Source organism: Zootoca vivipara, chromosome 16 (assembly GCF_963506605.1).
Source record: "Zootoca vivipara chromosome 16, rZooViv1.1, whole genome shotgun sequence".
Taxonomy (NCBI): domain Eukaryota; kingdom Metazoa; phylum Chordata; class Lepidosauria; order Squamata; family Lacertidae; genus Zootoca; species Zootoca vivipara.
The window spans coordinates 7,776,587-7,798,718 of NC_083291.1; the positions used below are offsets into that span (position 1 = coordinate 7,776,587).

Below are 22,132 nucleotides of genomic sequence, written 5' to 3' on the forward strand. Positions count from 1 at the left end.
AATGGACTTGTTTTAGGTGTAAATTAGAAGGGCGTCAGGAAAGGATGACATGATTTTATAATAGGCCTTAAATTTAGGATAGATTTGTATGTTCACATAGGGTTAATACTTTTATCTGAGCCACATTCTAGTAATGTATAAATACAGCCTGTGGTCAAGGAAAACTGGGAGTCTTTCTTCATGGGCAACCAATTGCTAAGAAAGGTTTCCATAGAGATGGAAGATCACGTGAGAGTTCTGCTATGCTAGCATTAATATTTAAAATTAGAAGCAGGTTTGGTAGGGTTAAGCTTTCACAGAGTCAATCATCTATTGAGCATTTTATTTTTTAAAGACTTGCTCTTACATTTGTTGGATTCCTCCCCCCAAAAAAATTAATATTTTATTACAGATACTTTTATAGTAAAATCTTGATTCTTGTAATTCTTGTAGAAACTAAAGTTATTAAAGACACGAGTTATTTCAAATGCATCAGGTGCACGCACAGTCTATCAAAATAAATGAGAAAGACCCTATTCTTTTCAATAGGATGTGAATTGCAGCTATTCCTTAAGTTAACATTGCAAAGCTGGTATATGTATAGGTGTACAATATATATGTAACTGAAAAGCGCATTGTTTAAGATTATGCTAAGATTGTAACAATTAAACTCTATAAGGGCAATATACTGATTGGAAAATAATGGGCTTGCTTCATTTTTGGCTCTCAATTTTTTTTTAAAAAAATTGCTTCATCTTTGGTGAAAATGAAATGAGAACCTCCTTTTGTTTCTTTGTCTGATTTTGCACTATTTCGTGTACTGCAATGCTGTATTATACTGCTACAGTTTAAATCATATAGCTGTGAATGCTGCACTGCTCTGCTATAGTTAAAATGCTGCATTTAGTGGTGGATTATTAAACCTATTGAAATAAAGGGATTTAACTTCAGTCAGCCCACTCTGAGGGTGACTTAGTTGGAAATCAACCATTGTTTATAGGCAGATGTTCTGGAAATATTTGAAACTGAATGTGTAATACTGTTTGCATTCTAACTCCGTGTTGAAGGTGTGCAGGTGGCTTTTTATTTTCTGAATCTGTTCCTAACAGACAAAGAAATGAATTTCCTATCCTTAGAGCTGTAGAGAATTGGAACAATAGAGGAGTAATATAGTAGATTATTCCTCTTAGAAACCAGAGAGAATATGGCTGAAGATAAGGTGTCTAGAGGTCTATAATCTGGACTCTAGGGGGGGGGGTCACAAATGTGGCCGCTGCCAAACGTTGGACCACAGCTTCTATTGTCCTTGACCATTGGCCATGCTGACTGCAGCTGAGGGGCTGGGGGTCCAACAACATCTGGGGGGGCACCATGTTTTTTGCTCCTGGCCACAGTCATTGTTTCCTTAGATCTCTTATGTCTTTTGCTGTGCAAATCTCTGTGTAGGTACCTCTTTTCCCCTGACTAAAATTTTCAAATTGTACAAAAACCCATATTTGTACTTGAATTAAGTTGAATGGTAAATGTTTCCCCTCTTGCATAATTTCTTTTAATAATAATACACTTTAAACATAGACTGACAATTCCTCCATAATCAGCCGCCTTTTTTTAACCACCACAAGAATTTTGCAACCCAGTCATGCATCATAGCTGCCAAGTTTTCCCTTTTCTCGCGAGGAAGCCTATTCAGCATAAGGGAAAATCCCTTAAAAAAGGGATAACTTGGCAGCTATGTCATGTATGTCTGCTCAATAGTATGCCCTGTTGAGTTCAATGGGATTGGGGTATGTATAGGATTTCAGCCTAAGCCTTACTTGAGAGTAAGACTCATTGCTAATAATAGGGCTTACTGCTGAGTAGACAAGCAGAATGTTTGCGCCATAAGTCTGCCTTCTGATTTGTAGCTTTGCTCACAAACCAGTGTTTTATGGTCAGAAAGCTTACGATTCACTCTCGTAGTCAGATGTCCTCTCTGTTAAGGTACAGCAAGAGGATCATGTCTACAAAACAGTAGTGGTGGCACTTCACAGACCTGATAACTGGTTCCTACTCTTGCCTCTCTCCCTAGTGGCACTTTCCTCTTCAGATCACTTCAGTTCTCATATATACCAGACACCACATCTTTCACCCAGCTTCCATTAACGTTCCAACTTCATACCACACTTATCAACTCTACTGCCAACATAACCTAGCTACTTGTGCCCTAGTACACACCCTCATGAATCCCTAGCTCTCATACCAGCCATGTCTTCTACAGTACAATCGCTCAAGCTTTCCCATTTTTGAATCTTCATTTCTCAGACTGAAGACTCCAATGAATATACTATTCTCTCCAATTACTACAGTCTCAATTTCTGGAAGTTTCATAACTTACTGTCTTGGTTAAAATGTACCATGTTTCATTCTTCAAACCATGGATTGAAAATGAGTTCTGTGCTTGTGTGCTCCTTTTCCTTGCACTTTTGGCTTCATGAATAAATTCCTGGCTTGGGTATGGTACAGGCATACAAAAAACTATGGTTTGTGTGTGCCCTACAAGACAAGATCGCAGACTTGTGTTTTGATGTTTGTTTTCCAGTCCTGGTTTGGAGGGACAAATGATTTCTGTATTGCAGGGGTTTGGACTCGTTGATCCTCTGGGTTCCTTCCAACTCTACAATTCCATGATTTTATGGTTCAAACATAGTTTGTGGAATTGCCTTAATGGCAAAAATAATGGTTTACCAAAACCCAAGCTATTACGGTACTCATTAACCTAAGTGTGTGGAGGTGGAGTGGTTAGGAAGGTACACACAAACATATTGCTTGTTCTTTAACCTCAAATAAGGCTTCAGACTATTGAAAATGTTTTCATTTGTACTATTCTCCCACTACCCCACCCTGAGATTTGGGGTGTATGCCAAACCAAGTATATTTTTCCCCTCTGTAAATTAGTTTCGTTTATTGTGTGGCTGTAGATGCTGATCAACTGTGTAGCACTTCTTTGAGTTTTTAACACAAGCATTTTTGTGGATTCTTTACAAATAATAATTTGTATAGTAAACCTGCAACATGGGGAGTTACATACTTGGGATCACGCCTAAAGCCAAAATCTTGTTAAAACAAATTGGGTTCAATGGCAGGTGGGATTGCATGCCTTTCCCCCCAAAAATTATGCCCCCTTATTATTATTATTATTATTATTGGCCAGGCGCATAAAATGAATGTGCATAAGTTAAATGCACATAAGTTGTGGGCTTACTGTACTTTAAGATAAGACTGTGTAAAGTAAATGATGTGTTGCATACCTTTCACCATGCTAGTAGAACAGGAAAAAGTGGAATTCTTCTTTGCAGAACTAATGAACTCTCCCCCCTTTCTATTTTATGTTTTTTATGGTGAACTTCAGCATTGCCAGCGTCATGGGGCAGCCCAAGCTGTTTTGGCGCCTGAGGCAACATGCACTGCCACCCCCGCAATAGGATGGGAGTCGTGAGGCTCTGCAAGGCCTTCCCCTCAAGTGAGAGTAAGGGGCGAGGTCTCCCCTCCTCCCACTAAGGCTTTGCACTGACTTTTCCTTAAGGAAAAGAAGCCCTTGCTGAATCTCATTGCTGGGTTGGTGGGTGAAGGTGATTTTTTGGGTTTGATCCTGCCTTTTAGTCTTATACTACTACTACTACAGTTTCTTAAATTGCTATAAGAGCTTGGTGCTCCTCATATAATTTTGCACTTCTGATTGCTGGATCTTGTCTTCCTGTTTAACTGCAATACTAAGGAAATGAGGCTAGTTTACGTTTTAAATAACTTCTAACTTTAACCACTCGAAATGTGATGCATAGTTTATTTGGAGACACATCTTTAATACTATGGGTGTGGAATTGGGTCTGCTTGGTGGGCCAGATCTTTATCTTCTATAACCTTCACACACCACATTTGTCAAGTGGGCATCACATTGACATCAGGTGATGGGGTGCTTTGAAGTCCTGAAAATGGTCGGTGCACTGGGCTTGCAAAGTGCCCTGCACAGTGCTTCAAAGTGTCACCAATCAGTTGATTGTTAGTGCTTCAAAGTGCTAAGCAGGACTCTTGGCAAGTCCCTTCGAGGATTGATTGGCTTCAGAGTTCCCCATGGGGAATTCAGTAGTGCAGCCAATTCTAGGGCGCTTGAAGTGAGTCCCTATCAGCTGATAAACACTTACTTCAAGCTCTGCTTTCTGCGGGGGTTGGCTGGCCATGGATTTCCCCAAGGCATTTCCCAAGGGGAGTCCCCTTGGTAGTGCAGGCAATCCTAGCTGATTGGTGGCAAGAGCATCCTTGCCCTGTCAGTGCACAACTGGGAATGCACTTGAAGGCGCCCGATTGTGTATTAGCGGCCATGTCTCCATCCACACCTATCCTGAGGTGTTAGGTATGGGGTGAATGGGTATGGTTTGGGGTAAATGCCTGGTAGGCCAAATTGGGACCCAGGCCAGGCCTGCACCCGCCCCTCCATTTCCTCTAGTGGGTTGGGAGTACCTCCAGAACAGTACTGAAGATGTTATAGAAGCTTGAAGTGGGAATCTCCTCCTCTTTCATTGGCAGAGGCATCTGCTGGGTCCAAAACCTTTCAGCAAATGAAATGGCACAATTGGATTCAACTTAAACTGTAACTGGTGTATTTCCTTTAATCTGTGATGTGGCTGATTCTCTCCTAACTTTTGGTTTGTTTATTTCTTTAAGGTATCCAGAGAGTGGCATCGTAGAAATGTCCGTCCGTAATCTACGACCACGAGCAAGAACTATTTTGAAGTGGAATGAATTATGTGTGGGTGATTTGGTGATGGTTAACTACAATGTAGAGAGTCCGGAAGAGAGGGGATTCTGGTTTGATGCAGAAATAACCTCTCTGAGAGAGATTTCAAGGACTAACAAAGAAGTTTATGCCAAAATTTTGCTGGGGTAAGATTTTATTGGTTAATTTTGCCTTTGATGAACCTTTTCAATAGAGATTCATCTTAGACATGCTGCAAATTTGTATGTTTCACTAGCTGGACCGGCCATGCGTTGCTGTGGGTCATCCCTGTGATTCCCCCCACCCTGTCCCGATCCATGACGTATCCCAGCCCTCCTCCCGCCAACCCCCTGGCTCATCCCTGTGTTTTGGTAGGACACCCTTCCCTCTGTTTTCCCCAAGGAGTGTTGTCCCCTCTCCCCTGTATCGCCATACATTGGCCCCTGCGCAAACATCGTGAACATTTTTATATATTTAGATTAAAAAAATTTGAAATAAGAATATGAGAAGCAGAAGTTATTATTGTTTAATTTTATTTTTGGGGTTGTCATTTATTTTGGTGGGTATTGTGTGATTTGGGCATTGTTGTGTGTTTTGGTGTGTGTGTGTTTCTGATTTTGGAGTAGGTGACCCAGAGAACCTAGAGAACTTTAATAATCCCGACCCGGGGTGGGGGGAATCAAATAGCGAAGACCCACAGCCCCATAGCAACAGAAGGCGAGTTCCAAAGCACCCAAGCTGTTTGGGTCCATAAAAAACCCAGGAAGTGGCAAGGGGAAGGTAGGAGATTGTAAATGGGGGGGGGGAGGTTTGGCCACTGCAAATATCCGAGGACTTAAACTGGGGAGAGAAAGTGCATGGTTGTTGTTTTTTTAAAGACGCATAGGCTTGCAATCAGCCATAGTATAAAGCGTAGGTTAAAAGGGGCATGAGTGCCCATACTTAAAATGGCCGCCGGAGCCTCACATGTGAAACAACGCCCGCTAAATTTTAAAGTAAAAACCCCTTGCCGTGCCCCCAAGTGCGTTGCTGTGGGTTATCCCCACCCCTGGGCCTAGTGGGGGCCTGGGGGCCCGACAGGGGCCTACATAAAACAAAGGCTGTGCTGCGGCCTGCAATCCATGCGCTTGCCCTCTCCCCCCCTGGGCCTGGCAGGGGGCTACATAAAACAAAGGCTGTGCTGCAGCCTGCGATCTGGGCGCTCCCCCTCTCCCCCCCCCCGGGCCTAGTGGGGGCCTGGCGGCCTGGCAGGGGACTACATAAAACAAAGGCTGTGCTGCGACCTGCGATCCGGGCGATCGCCCCCCCCCGGGCCTAGTGGGGGCCTAGCAGCCTGGCAGGGCCTAGGGGTCGGGTAATGGCCGCCTTGGTGGTTTCAGTTGCTTGGTTGATGATTACAGGTAGGTAGCCGTGTTGGTCTGACGTAGTCGAAACAAAATAAAAAAATTCCTTCCAGCAGCACCTTAAAGACCAACTAAGTTTTTATTTTGGTATGAGCTTTTGTGTGCATGCACACTTCTTCAGATACGTTGATGATGTCATTATTTGGTCTGTGGGTGTGGTGTAGATTTCACAGGAAGGGAGGGGGTGTACTGTGGGAGGAATTCCACTTGAAGGCGCTGTTTTACTTGGTGGAAAAGCAGGTTTCTACCTGCGCAGGTGGGAGATTTGAGGGATTTTCTTTTCTGCAAACACTCAGGGAGTGGCATGGATCGTTGTGTCCAAATTTCAGGACGATTGGTCAAGCAGTTCCGGAGAAAAGTGGAGCCCACACTTTCACCATTTTTACATTTTAATATATATATAGATATAGATATAGAATAGATATAGATATAGATATAGATAGATAGATATATTTCAGCAATGATATTTTGAAAATTAAAATTTGCCACATACTTGCAATTATTATGATGAAATACAATATTTTATTTGCAGGTTGCAGTTATATTTTCATAACTGTATTTCAAAATAACACACTTCTAATTAAGTGACCTGGAAGGTGCCATTCCAGTCACAGCATTTTATTTTTTCAGATTTACTTAATAATGTTACTTGGTGTATATCTTCTTGCTTGCATCTTCTACCCTGTGTATAAAAATGGGTTAGTTGAGACTTTGTGTAGCCTGCCTTGCAATGAACAATTAATTTCAGAGAGCTCAACAGAATACACTTTCGTTCTGAACAGTGCTTTTTTCTAGAAAAAAAAGGTGTTGTACTGACCATGAAGTTGTTGCAGTAAGTGTTACACTTTTAACCACTGCTTTTTTCTAGAAAGAAAAGGTGCCGGTACTGCGTACGCTTGAAGTCAGAATTGGCACTTAAGTGCTTTTGGTCCATTTCTAGTTAATTCTGTGTTAAATCAAAGAACTGTGATAATGAATATTTAGTAAATAAGGAAAAAAATCAGGAACAATAGGGATAAAATAACTAGAATGTTAGACTGCTCCTATTATTCAATCATATTTTGCCAAATACCAGCACCCACCTACATAATTTTAGTGTGAAGATAGTCTATTTTACTTAACGTGTTACCTTTTACTGTAAAGTTAAATATAACTAAAATTATTTTCATATCTGTCATAATTCTGAGAGAAGAGGGACTGATCTTACATACCCTGTATTTCAACTTTCTGCCCTTAAATCTTCAACCTTCTGGCCTCTGATGTTTTCTTACTGACCTTGACAAGGCTCTTTCACAGTAACTATGGCAACTGCCAAATTAATTAGTTTCTTGTAGTGAGAATTGGTCTAAATATGGATCTCCTGCCAGAGGATTAAAAACTCATAATTATCTTGACTGTCTTAGATTCAGTATTTTTATTATTTCTGACTGCTGTTTAGAATACTTGTCATCTTTATTTGATAGGTTTAATGGTACTTACCACCTCTTCTTCGATTCGGTAGTTTAATTTTGAGAACATCTGTGTGTGGAATAAAGTTTATTTCAGATTTTTATTTTTTTCAAAAATGAGAAGGAAATACAAAGATGTAAGAAATAAAGGGCGGTTGTATTAGACGTTTTCTGTGCTTCAAGCATAGTTAACCACAAGTAAAATGTCTGCTGGGTTGCGCTTTCAAATTGTCAGCCTTGCTCTACAAGGATACAAAGAAAGTGCGCAGAAGGACTTTTTCACTCTTGTCCATTTCCCTCTCAAATGTAAGCCATTTTCTTTTTGTTTAGTATGTCTGCCTTCCCGAAGCGTAAAGCAGGCTTGGCTTCTGAAATGAGCAAGACAAAATTGCAGCCAAGAAAGAGAAACTGCCCCATCGCACAAGAATTTGCTGGATTTTGAAACACGGCAGTGTTCTGTTCAGTGTGGATGGCTGCCAGCGTAGATGCCCCTCCTCCTTTTCTCCTTGACGATTGAACAGTTCTTTCCCCCTGTAACAAGACTGTTTCCAGAGCCAAGGCAAATCATTGCTTCTTTGGTTTTTCTTCCCCTCCCATTCTGCTTATTGCAGCAGTGCTCAATAAGCCTGTGGTATGAAACATTTTGGCAGATTTTCCATCCTCACAATGGTGGCAGGGGAAACTTAAACAAATACTGTACCAGTAAACTGAAAATCAAGGAGTCTGCCCTATTACCAGAAGGAGGAGTGAGAACTAGCACAAAAACAGACAACACTGAAAAGCAGTAGTCTTTAAGCACTCTCTTTCCATTCTTGCAGTAATAGACAAGCTGAACATCTTTTTGAATATAACAAGCCCACAACTTAGGCACATTTAACTTGTGTGCATTCAGCTTGGCAATTAAAAATAAAAAGGGGGTGGGCATCTAGGGGAAAAGACTTTGGCGATTTCACTTCCCATTGAACCCAATGTGTTTTGACTACATGCAATTTCAGCTTTCGGCGCAATCCCCGGAACATAACCCTCAGTATAATAAAGAAGAGCTTAGTCCAGGCATCCCCAAACTGTGGCCCTCCAGATGTTTTGGCCTACAACTCCCACGATCCCTAGCTAACAGGACCAGTAGTCGGGGAAGATGGGAATTGTAGTCCAAAACATCTGGAGGGCCAAAGTTTGGGGATGCCTGGCTTAGTCTTCTCAGGTTCTTCCAATAGTCTTCAGTGAGAGTTTTTTTTTCCTGGTGTTTTTCTCTATAAAGTCAAGGCTCTAATAGCATTTAATAAAGGGTGATTCAAATGAAAATAGTGCTAAATAGAAGATAATGATAAATGATAATAAAACTCAGAGTGTATTTAAAATTTCAACTGACATGGGTGGTTTGAAGTTGCAGTTATCTGTTTTCAATTGGCCAATTCTATAATTGGAATTGGAGAAACTGAGCTCAAAACTTTTATGCTTTAATTTTCAGTGGTCCAGAAGATGCCATAAATGATTGCAAACTCCTTTTTATAGAGGAAATATACAAGATTGAAAAGCCAGGAGCATATCCGCTGACATTTGCAGATGGAGAGTTCAAAAGTAGGCATATTCTATTATTTATACAATTTTCTGTTCTTTATACAGTATTTTCAAAATGGTCACTTATAAAAGTTGTCAAAGAGCTTTTTCAAATAATGGAGGTAATAACACTTTGTTTCCAGAATCGTTATGTGAGTAGGTATGCAGACTGTGTCTGTTAATGGAAATAGATTTATGTTGTGGTTATCTGTGTTGTTGTTGCTGCTGCTGCTGCTGCTGTTATTATTATATTTATTTATTTGACAAAAACACCTGTCTCAATTAATTATTGGATGGATGCCCACACCTAGCTAACCTTGATATCAAATTGAGAGGAAATAGCTTTTATTCAATTCAGGAGTATGATTCAACCCTTGACTAATCAGCCAACTTCCTTTACTAACGACTCAACTGTTAGACAGTTCCCTTTTACTGGAGCCTCTCTATGCTGAATCTACATCCATAGTTAAAAGGGATACAAATAGCAAATAAAATTGCTGTTTTGCAAGTAGTTCTTGAGCTGAAACTTTGATTTTGAAAGTGCAAAAGTTCTTTATTTATAGTAAAGGCAAAGGGACCACTGGCCATTATGTTCAGTAGCAAATGACTCTGGGGTTGTGGTGCTCATCTCGCTTTACTGGCCGAGGAAGCCGGCGTGCAGCTTCCGGGTCATGTGGCCAGCATGACAAAGCCGCTTCTGGCGAACCAGAGCAGCACACGGAAATGCCGTTTACCTTCCCGCCAGAGCAGTACCTATTTATCTACTTGCACTTTGAGGTGCTCTCGAACTGCTAGGTTGGCAGAAGCAGGGACCGAGCAACGGGAGCTCACCCCGTCATGGGGATTCGAACCGCCAACCTTCTGATCGGCAAGCCCTAGGTTCTGTGGTTTAGACCACAGCGCTACCTGCATAATCAAATAAATATTCTAGAGTCCTTTAAAACAATTGAAGACCAAGGCTTGCATTCAGTGTTGGTTCTGTTTGGAACAGAGCCATTGAAATGAATGCATAGGAGTAACTTAAGTTTACTTTCACCTAATTACCAAGCCCAAGTATCACCATTTCTTAATCTGCTTCAGAGCCGCCCCATTTGAGCTAGCCACAGTCTCCAGAGAATTCATAGAATGTATGGCTGTCATTATTGCACAGTTTTGTCAGTGGAGGATTTCTGTCTTCCCATACATAGATGTCATATGGGGATATGGTGAGTAGACAATCACAATTAGCCAACCCAAGTTGCATTTATTTTTTGCCTCCACAACACTTTGGGACACTGTCAATCTGGTGAAATCTTACTTCATACCAATGTGGTGCCTCAAGTTCTTCTGTACTCTCCACTTTGTAGACAATCATGCTTATATGTCTTCTGGCAGAGCTCAAACCCTTATCAGGTTGGTTTTCTGAAGGGCAATCAAACCTGACCACCCAGCTGTCCAGACCTAGAGGCTTCTCAGGCTAATGGCTTCACCACTTTTACCTGTCTGAGGATGCATCTACCATAATAAGTTCAACACTTCCTGCATTGTTGCTCTTGTTTAACTTGTTCATAACTCAGTCTCCAACTGCTATCTATAGTCACCACTCAATTGATCATAAGTATAGCTTGTTGTTCTAATCAGTTTTCTGTGGAATATATTTTTAAGGCCTCTCACTGAAAGGAAAGTTTGTTTTGTGCCATTTTCCCCCCAGGAAAGAGTGGTCCAGAATGCAAGCATTGCAGAGCGGACCCTGATAAAGAATGCCGATTTTGCTCTTGTTATTTGTGTGGGGGGAAACAGGATGCCCACATGCAACTTCTTTGTGATGAGTGCAATATGGCCTACCATTTATACTGCCTGAACCCACCTTTAAGCAAGATACCAGAAGATGAAGACTGGTAAATAATGCAACTCGTTTTCATTTATAAATGTTCAGTATGTGGGATTGTATGAATAATAGAATTTCAGTTTTATAGGAGTGTACTGTAGGTTGTCCCTGACTTGTGCTGTGCTTCAGAGTAGTGAGCTCAGGAACCTCTTGTGAGAGTGACTTGGCCTTGGAATGACAAAATATTGGGGAGTATACAATTGTGGTTATTTCTATACTGATTTTTGAATAATTGCAGCCTGTATCCATACTTACTGCAATTACTAAAAAAGGCAGCAGCATTAAAACAAAGGAGTAAAGGGACCCCTGACCATTAGGTCCAGTCGTGACCGACTCTGGGGTTGCGGCGCTCATCTCGCGTTATTGGCCGAGGGAGCCGGCGTACAGCTTCCAGGTCATGTGGCCAGCATGACAAAGCCGCTTCTGGCGAACCAGAGCAGCACACGGAAATGCCATTTACCTTCCCGCTGTAGCGGTCCCTATTTATCTACTTGCACTTTGACACGCTTTCGAACTGCTAGGTTGGCAGGAGCAGGGACCGAGCAACGGGAGCTCACCCTGTCATGGGGATTCGAAACGCCGACCTTCTGATCGACAAGCCCTAGGCTCTGTGGTTTAACCTACAGCGCCACCCGCGTAGCAAGTAGCAAGGAGTAGCAAGTAAACAAGGGGCAATGATGAAGATGTGTTTTTTTTTAGTCCACTCATCATTTTAATATGCTGGTTATTAAAAAAAAACCAAATACCTTTGGTTTATTTTTCAAGCAGTGGTGTTAATTTTAAACCATTCCATTGTTTTTAGGTACTGTCCTTCCTGTAAAAATGATTCTAATGAAGTTGTAAAAGCTGGGGAAAAGCTCAAGCAGAGTAAAAAGAAGGCAAAGATGCCATCTGCCTACACAGACAGCCAGCGAGATTGGGGCAAGGTATTTAGAAACAGTTGCATTTCTTTATTTAAAATAATTTATAATTCTGAAATCTTTAAAACAGTATGCAGTCTAAAAAGCAGTATATCATTAAGAAACAACAACAACAACAATATAACCTAAAACCAAGAAATCAGCAGTATAAAAACACATAAAAGCCAATAAAAGAAAAATTCAGAGAACTTCAACATGCAAAACAGGATTCAATCTTATGGTTCTGGGAAAGTGTGCAAAAATGTAAGTCTTCAAAATACATCTGAAGCAACAGGGAAAACAACAGAAAATGTCAGTTTTTCAAGCCACCTTTTTCTTTAAGTCTGTATTGGGACAAAATTCAGTTGACCTGTAAATCGCCCAATATGAGTTGGAAATGTGTTACCTGAAGGATTGTCTATTCCCTTGTGAAGTAGGTTTTGTTCACACCAGAATAATGTATGTGCACCACTGCCCTTTTTGAGTCAAGTGATAGGCTGGGGTTGAACATGGCTAAAATGGGCATCTCATCAGAAAGCTCCACAATCACTTTGCTAAATTGCTTATTTATTTATTTGGTTCAATTTTTTAAATTGCTTCCTGTAAAATATAGTGAAGTAGTTTTATAATAAAAACACTTAAAAACCGTTCTGTATGTAAAAACAATTTCAATTGCAATAGAGATACAATAGAGATATAGACTGGGATACATCACTTTCTTGTCTCTTGTGTTTGTAGGGTATGGCTTGTGTTGGTCGTACTAAGGAATGCACTATTGTTCCTTCTAACCACTATGGACCCATACCTGGAGTTCCTGTTGGAGCAACCTGGAAGTTTAGAGTTCAGGTATTAAATAAATCAGGGATGGGCAGATCAGGCTTGTGCAGTCTATTTTGTTCTTTTAACAAATACCTGAGGACCACCAACTGGAGCCAAGGAACAGGTTACTTCTAAAGAAAGATGTTAAGAATAACACTGTAAGAGGTGGGAAAATGCTGGTCATTACCATTGTTAAATAATTGAGAGTCGGACTCTTTCTAGAAAGCACCCAAAAACCTACCAGTAGGTCTCAGTCTACCTTTTGTCTTTTCATGTTGTAGATACACATGTTCTTACATTTGTAGCCTGAAGCTTTCTCCTTTCCTTGTGTCATTTGCACTAGTAAGCAAATAATACAACTTCATCCCAATCATATTTCCAATTCTTAAAACAGTTTGTGATGCCATCAGCCATTATCTAAAGAGTCTGCTATAAGCCAGTGGTGGTTCACACTGTATTGGAGGCAGTTTCCAAATTTCAACCTAAGAATTTTGAAACTATTTACAAAAGTGGCTTATCTGTTATGGAAAGCTGCAGTTCAAAGAAAAAGATGAATGCAAACTACATTGTTCAATCACTGTAAGAACTTGTTTCAAATTACTTTTACTTGTTTTATCACCAAGGTGAGTGAAGCAGGTGTTCATAGGCCTCATGTTGGTGGAATTCATGGACGGAGTAACGATGGAGCTTATTCCCTTGTTCTGGCTGGAGGATTTGAAGATGAAGTAGTAAGTTTTATATCCAGATTTGTTTATGTGCACTGAGAGTTGATTTAATTGCTTTATTAAATACAATAGCTAGAGAAAACTTGACAATATTTAATGGCACTTGTAATATTGCAACAAACATTTTAAAATAGGTGCATTTCTGGTTGTGTATGTACCTTAGGGTGATGACTTTTTTACAACCTCATTTCCCTGTATGAGCTTTCATTAAAGATTAGATAAAATCTTACTTTCAAAGAGATTTGATTAAAAAAACCCTCACGCACAAAATGATTTAAATTTTATTATTTATCAGTTTTTTGACCATTTTTGAAGTCACTGTAAGCAGATACAAAATTGAACCCAAGCTTTAGAGTCACATATATACAACATTACATAGGGTCATCAAACACACAAGGAAGCTTTTTGTAGTTGCAGTAACAGTATAGACGCTGCTAGAGGATGATGTTTTGCTACCTCTCCTGTAGGTTCTTTTCCCAGCATGCCCGGCAGGGTCTGCTGGCTGAGTTTTGAGGTCCCAAAAAGGGGCTTTTACCTTGCGCAGGTGTGACATTTGTATACCCTATGTTGCTAAGAACACTCCCCATTGTGGAAAGTGGTGTTGTGTCCAAATTTGATACGAAATATATATAGAATTGTTAATACAATTTTATGAAATGGTAAAACGGCATACAAAAAAATCAAAAACGGTTTGTGCGTGACCTTTTTTTAATATTTCAGTAGAATATGCCTCATTTTAGTCATTAATAGGCAAAAGTTCATCCATTTGTGCTACAGGAAATAATTTTTGAGAAAAAAAATGAAAAAGTCATCACCCTAATGTACCTACTTGTCTATCATTTATATATACAGTCATACCTCTAGTTACATATGCTTCAGGATGCTACTTTCAGGTTAAGTATGCGGCGGACCTGGAAGTGTTTACTTTTCTGGGTTCTGCTGTGCGCGCATGCTTCACGTGCTTCACGTTTGTGCAGAAGCGCTCTATTGGCACTTTGCACGTGCGCGGAAGCGCCACTCTAGATATGTACTTTTGGGGGTGCGAATGGCACCCCGGAACGGATCAGGTACGTACCTAGAGGTACCACTGTATGTTAGTAGAGACCCAGTTTCTGAGCATACTGGAAACCTAATTGGTTGGGTGGGGAGATGAAAGGGGAAACACCCAAATCCTTCTCTCTCCCTCACCCCTAACTTATTGGGGGACAGAAGAAGGGCTCGAAGCAGTCATTGGCAACAGTTATGTAGGAATTATGTGCTCAAATGACTTGCTTCATTCCTTTATTTCCCTTTAAATTCACCCCACCTTCTCCCCTACAGGTTTCTGTGCAGGAGCGTGTCTATACTTGTATCAAATATTTCAAGGCTATTTGCCAGCAAGTCAGATTAAGTGTATCATTTTTTACCTACAAAGCCCTAAGCAGTTTGGGACTTGTTTATGTACGGAAATGCCTCTGCCCATGACGATCTGCTGGAGAGGCCATGCTGGTGGTTCCAAATGGAAAATAAATATGTGGGTTACTTAGGCTGATGCCAACAGTGTATAGCACAGGCATCCCCAAACTGCGGCCCTCCAGATGTTTTGGCCTACAACTCCCATGATCCCTAGCTAACAGGACCAGTGGTCGGGGAAGATGGGAATTGTAGTCCAAAACATCTGGAGGGCCGAAGTTTGGGGATGCCTGGTATAGCTTCTGGTAGCAGCTGAAAAACAGCTGTTTTGTTCAGTTTTCTTTAAAGTAGTCATAATGATCTGTATAGTGCAAATTCACTTGATACTGTGTTTCCCCTATTTTAAGACGTAGTCATAAAATAAGCTGTAGCAGGGTTTTTAAGCATTTGCAAAATATAAGACATACCCCGAAAATAAGCCATACTTCTGTGCTGTGCGGAGCGAGACCACCAAGCACCCCAGCCAGCGAGCAGGACCCAGCACGCCGGCCGTGGCAGGAAGAAGAGGCCTGCCAGGTTGGCGCCTGGAACTGGCTACTGCTGCCGCAGCGCCGTACCATGCTGCACGGAGCGAGACCGCGAGTGCCCCAGCCAGCAGGACCCAGCCGTGGCAGGAGGCTTGCCAGGTTGGTGCCCAGCAATGCCGCGCGGAGCGCCCTGAGCATACGGGAGCGTTGCTGATGCTGGCTTCTGGAGGCTCGGGCGCTCCGCGCGGCACTGCTAGGCGCCAACCCGGCAGGCTGCCTCCGGTCCTTGTTTGTGCCTCTTACTCAGCAACTCGTCACCATTTTCCTTTCTCTTCCCTTTTGTTGTTCCTCAGCCTCCTGTCTTTCCCTTTGTTTCCCTTCTGTCTTGCTCTCCTACACACTTTCGCTCTCTGTTTTCCGCTCGTCTTTCCACCTCCTCTTCCCTCTTGCTCTTCTCCTTCCCAGGCTCTCTCTGCGTTCCTTCGCCTTCCTCCCTCTCCCACGCCGCGTTTTCTCTCCTCCGAATACTCCTCCCCCCTCCTCAGTCCCTCTTGTCCTTCCTTGGTGCTCTCCCGTTTCACTCTTTTTACCACTCTTTATTATCTGTTAGTGTCTATAATGAAAGAGCAAAAGGAGGTTTTCTTTCTCTGTGTTCCCCTTTGCTCCTCCCGTACACGTCGCAAGGTTTCTCAGCACAGCTTTCATAAATCGACACAAATCTGAATTCCTTGTAACTGTAAAACATTTACATAAAATCAGCTGTCCCCCAGATACTCTTCTCTTTCACTATTTCTCCTTTGGGGTAGCTGTTTTCGGCGTCAGTTTAACTATTGAGAAACTTGGGGCCACTCTTTCCGGGTTCTGAGGCGTCTTGCGGTTGAGGGCGCAGCCTTTTTAGCGCTGGGTTTTCTGCTTTCCTTTTTGCCACAAAACGTATGGTAGTTGAAATTCGGCTTCTGTTAGAGCAGCAGATAAAGCCCCCTTTTGTGCTGCTTTGGCTGTTTGCTGAGGACCTCTTCCTCAGCTTTTTAAGGGGTGGGGTTTCTTCGCAGACACCCCCCTCTCCCCTCTCTCCACAACGAAAGGCGTCCTGCTCGACTCACCCAAACACTTTTCTCGACCCGTTCTTAGAGCGCACCCCTCCGGATGGCTCAGGGTGCTCAGCAGCAGCAACGCAGGAGGAGGTAGGCACCCAGAACCATACGGTACCGTATTTACGGTAATAAAAAAATAAGACACACACCCCCCGAAAATAAGCCATAGGCTTATTTTCTTGAGTAAAATAAATATAAGACGGTGTCTTAAAATAGGGGAAACACAGTAATTGAGCACCATATGTTAGATACAATCTGCCATTGCGTCTTGCAACAAAGAGTGGGGTGTAAATTGAAAAAATAAACATGTTTTCAAAATAGAGGGTTTTACTTCTAAAAGCTACATATTTTTTGTGCCTCATCAGAAATGAAAGTTTTTTCCCCCAATTATTTTTTTATTAATTTTCCAAATTATTACAAATCAAACCAAATTAATTAAATTTAATACAATTTCTTAAAATAAGGTTTCCTGCTCTGGTTCCGAACATAAGATCATCATCATTTCCTCGCATCATTTCTTTTTTAAAGTGCAGTTTACGTCCTTCACTAGCTGTTAACCATTCTTCCAGCTGGCCATTTTTTCCACTATACAAACAGCACCTCCATTAAATAATCTGTTTCATGTGTGTAGTCCTTCATGTACATTGTTGTTCCAGACCTGGTGTGCTGGTAGAGTTCATTACTATCTTTCATTATTCAGTTCTTTGCAGTGTTTATCTGGATGGTAAACGGTCACATTCCATTTCTTCCACTGTTTACCGACTAGCATTTATGCAGCCATAAACAACTTACAGAATGCATATCCAAACTCCACCATTAATTATGTGTTTAAATTATTTGTGTATTTTTTGGTTTTGATCTGATTTTTAATTGCTTAATCTATTAAAAAAATTACTTAAGCAGAGTACAAGAAACCAAAGCAACAACAGACAATTTAAAACAAAATATTACCAAAATACACAGCTACATACATATAAAATTTATTACATTAATGCATAGTTACTAATCTATCTCAATGTCAGTTTATTTTCCTTTGGATACACTTTCCCTCGCAGCCTCTGGGTTCTCACCCAGGGTGCAAAGAAACACAGCTCATTCACAAACTTCTAACAATAAGAAGAGATCCTGGAAACAGTCAACCCTAGTCTCTCACTCTAGATTTGCTTTTTTATGGGCAGACCCAAGGTGGGTGGTACATTCCTTAGGCTGCCCACAACTAGGTCCCATTTCAGCTGTACTATCCTCACTCAGGTCCAGGTCCAGCAGGTTTGTTTAGTTTTCCAGAGGGTCTCCTCCTAATAGTAAAACCTCAGAATTTTCTGGGAAGCAATGTCCATCAATGTCTTCATGAGTCTACACATGTGAAGATCGAAGCTGCAAATACTGGCTCAGCTCAGGTTTCTTTCCATAATGCTCAGGCCAAAAATACAGGTGCTGTTCTTTAGAATCTTCAGAATGAGGTTCTCTTTGCATTAGAATTATTTTAGTATCTCACTAGCAGATTCCAAGCACAGATAGTTAGACTCAAACTCCATTGAAATTGTTGACCCTCCTCTCCCACAACAACATGCACTTTGATTTAATGTGTGCTACTATATAGAGTTTAGCTATTCATAATGTTAGGATTTTTTTATATAAATCAGTCATAGAAAATTGTGATTTTGTCTCAGTAGCATCTGGTAACACAGTGACACATGCACTTAGGAAAAAGCTTGCATGTGGGGAGTATTCTGTTTCAGATGAAGCTTATTGACATTTATATCCATTTTTTTTAATTACATTTTTCCTGTGGTGGCAATCCTGGCTTTCCCCAGTATTGTTTTATTACATTTATATTGTGCCTTACTTCCAAGATGGAAATCAAGGTGGTGCTTGTACGTGGGGTTCGGAGGCAGTCTGCCATTCAGGTATTGTCCAGAACCAGACTTGCTTGGCTTCAGCAAGCTGACTGCATCCTGCCCATATTCTTTGACACAGAAGAGTATTCCTTTTAGGCTTAAACTGACACGAGATGATAACCTGTGCCTAGTTCATACCACTTCAGACTCCAAGATGGGTTTCACATGATTTAAAGTTGCTCTGTACAAAAACCCAAACCGGCATGTAGAAAACTAGCACATCCGAGAAATCACTTCTGCCTGATATGGTACCCCATCTACAGGTGGATAGTTTTTTGTACAGAGAAACATACAGTGTTTCAGACAAGACACAGATTGACTACCTCAGTGAGAATTAGGTTTAGGGGCCTGCAGATTAAAAACTTGAGAAACAACACTGAAGTAACATGAATAGCAATATTTAGCTCTAAAGAGTAAGATATTTGTGGCATAGTCTTTCTTAAAACAAACTATTTTATGTGAATTAGCAGTGTTCCTCCACTTCTACCATTGACAAACCACAAGCCTGCCTTCAGACGACACAACAAGCCAGACTGTCTTATTCTGTCTGCCGCACCATAGCAAAGGGGCGGAAGACCATGGGGACCCATTCACATTAAACCATAGTTTGTTTTTAACTATGGTTTAATGTTCCCTGCAACCAGGCCAATGTCTAGCCCCTGGAAGCAGATATTGGGAAATTAAGATGCAAGCTGTTCTGTGTGATGAAACAATATTTTTGTCTTTTTGATTTCATGAATCTAGCTATGGTTTGTTTAGGCATAAGCTGTTTTCTACAATCAGAGTAATGTTTACACCCTCTTCTCCAGCTCTGTACCATCAGGAGGAATTCTGAAGCATGCTTCAGGTGAACGATAAAGCAGTAAGCAATGTGTTAAGAGTTGTTTTTAAGAGCCATTAGTAAAGAAAATGAAATGAACCTTCTCAGTAGCATCATAATATTATGTATTCTTTGCCAAACACTTATTAAGTTCTTTTTACTGCTGCAATATATAAGATATCAATGGCATTTGGTTGAAGAAATCCCATGAGAACATACTCGGTGCTGATAAATTATCATCACTGGAAAGAACTGCGAAGGGCAAGGCATGTGGTCCTAATATTCTAATAAAGCTAGATGCATAAGCATAGCTTGCTAGCATACAGTGACTTCTGAGTTTGTTGGCTTTTCTTTCCTTGGTGATGATGATGGTGGGTTAGCAAGTGATGTATTTCAGAAGCTCAATGGGCTAAACTACCACTCAAATTATGTGCACTTTTGTGCACTGATATTTTTTTCTTACAGTTAGATTTTATTATAGAAGTGTTTAAGCCTCCCTTTTCACTATACTGCCTATGTCAGGTTTGCCAAATACATATTTGTGCTCCAGAAACTTCTGTGCCAGAGTTGCAGTTCTGTATCATTTCTGCATCTGACAAGTGACCTGAATTGGTTGAGTGAACAGTAGATCTTGGCAGTGCCCCAGGAAAAGATGATAGAAACCTAAAGATGAGTAATTGTGGGATAATCTTTTTCACTTGGATTGATACTGGCAAAGTGAAACCAGCACTATTAACTAAGTTTAAGGGGTTGAAGTCCCCTTTCTCGGAATCCTCTTCTCCTACTTCATGAATTCTCCTTATGTACAGTAGGTTCTGAAGTTAGATTCCAAGCACATATAGGTTAACATTAGCCAGGCAATACCTATGATCCTAAACCAAGGAAAGAGAGATCAAAGGGAATTTGCATGTGAGAGAAGAGGGTCTGCTTGGTCAATTCTGTGGTTTCATCTCCACCCTTTAACACAAGTACATGGCCATCCTAGCATTGCATCTATATTGGTCTTAAATATTATTTCTGTCCTCTCTCTTTGCCCCTTACTTTACTATGGCCTGTTATAAGAATTTGTAAGTACTTGGAAATCTGTTAAAGTTACAGACTTTATCTTACGATAATATGATAAATGGGTTTTGTAGTGTTCTTTGTATTTCTACTCAGAAAATATCCTGTTGAGTTCAGTAGGACTTACTCTTAGATAAGTAAAGTAGCCTTAAAAGACCAAAACTATATGGTTGACGATCATATCATACTTAGAATAGGACTGTTAAAAATTATGAAGTCAAATGGGGTAACTTAAGTTCCTTGATTTCGCTGGGTCTGCTGTGAATACTGTAACACACCCACAAACACACACCATATGTGAATGAATGAATGAATGTGGCACAGACAAATGAATATGCAACAAATATTAAAGGTGGAACTGAGTCCCCTTGAACTCAAGATGACTTTCTTCTGAGTAGACAAGCCTAAGATTGCACTTGAAAAATCCCTTCCTCAGCTAAGTTTCTCACCTTTGTCTAGTGGTCTGTTATCGTTCCACTTCATCTCCATTATGAGGTGGATTAAATTGATGTATCTAGTAGCATAATAATAATTAATAGCCCTTAATGCTATTATTGATTGCTTATAAAACATTATAAATCATCCATGTATGCTTCATAATTCATTAATCATTTTTTAGTTCATAAGATGTGAGTAGGTGGCTGCAGTGGATTGAGCTCTGATCTCTATAGGTCAGGTTGAGGGGTAGAGTGTCAGGCAGAAAGGAGAGACAGGCATCAGCAAGAAGGAGGCCACAACACTGTGAAAAGGAGAGATCGGCCAGGGGGCTGCATCTTTGCTAGAGAAGGGCTGTGGGAGGGGTGCCCTTCCTGCCAGGTCTCTCACTTTTCCTGTCATCAGCAGGCCTCTCCTTCCAGTTCTGTCCCCTTAAAGATCTGATCCTGTGAGGTGCTGATGCGCTCACCCACTGACCTTTTTAAAACCCTGTTCTAACTTTATATTCACATAGGAATTGCTTTGGGGTGGATGTGTTGCTTCCAGGGTGCCACAGGGCAAATCAGCCCAACTGGGGGGCCACATCACGGTCAGGAGGTCCACTCACAGCATGACTTATTTTCTTGCTGCTGACTATGCATTTTAAAATTGTATTAGCCAACAATTTTCAACATTTCTTTAATAATTTTTATAGTCTGTTTTGCATGGTGACATTTTTGCAGGGTGGATTTAAATCACTATTTAAATGACTAGTCAGTAAGACTTGATTTAAACCATTTTTTTAAACAGAAAGACACATTTTTGCTGGTATAATCTTAATATTTACAACCAGATGAAGGTTTCATTTTTGGAATAATAAATTTTCAGAGTAGTTTTTATAGTTATCAAAAATTGCTGATTTGGTTATACTATTAGAAATACATAGACAGATTAATTATGAAATTATTGTGAGGTTTAATAAATTAACTGTTTATATTTGGACAACTTTTTGCTGTATTTTATTGGAAGGAGAAAAATAATCATTTCCTTAATAACAATTTAAACAATTTATTTAACTAAAACAATAACATTATAGCATATGTATCCATGTTTGTTAAATCATGTGGTTAAACATTTTTTTTATTAAAAAAGAAACTTAGACTGAGTTTTAGCACACATGAAAAACTTAAAACAAATCTTTATTTCCTGATGAATAGCCTTTGGACTATAATGTAACTTAAATAGAAAGCTATCTTTAGAAAGATTTCCCCTCCCCCAAAGCATTTTATTTTAAAAATCCAATTTAAATAATAATAATAAATCCATTTTTTTAAATCATTGATTTTTATCCACCCTGCATTCTTGACAATTCAAGAGAAAAGGAAAAGATATGCCCTCCTCCCTTGCTTTGCTTTTCAGTTTCCAGAATTTTTGAGATTGATGTTAATAGAGTATATTTGAAATTCTGTTGCAGTAGG

General features: G+C 40.5%; 1 protein-coding gene across 1 annotated transcript in view; it reads left to right on the forward strand.

The window, feature by feature from the left end:
• UHRF2 (ubiquitin like with PHD and ring finger domains 2) overlaps positions 1 to 22,132 on the forward strand; it is a 49,528-nt gene that overhangs the window by 18,583 nt on the left and 8,813 nt on the right. Inside the window, exons 4-9 of the mRNA XM_035097375.2 lie at positions 4,678 to 4,896; positions 9,049 to 9,158; positions 10,828 to 11,014; positions 11,807 to 11,930; positions 12,642 to 12,749; positions 13,346 to 13,450. Of these exons, the coding sequence (XP_034953266.1) occupies positions 4,678 to 4,896; positions 9,049 to 9,158; positions 10,828 to 11,014; positions 11,807 to 11,930; positions 12,642 to 12,749; positions 13,346 to 13,450 (853 nt within the window). The remainder of the gene's footprint in view (positions 1 to 4,677; positions 4,897 to 9,048; positions 9,159 to 10,827; positions 11,015 to 11,806; positions 11,931 to 12,641; positions 12,750 to 13,345; positions 13,451 to 22,132) is intronic.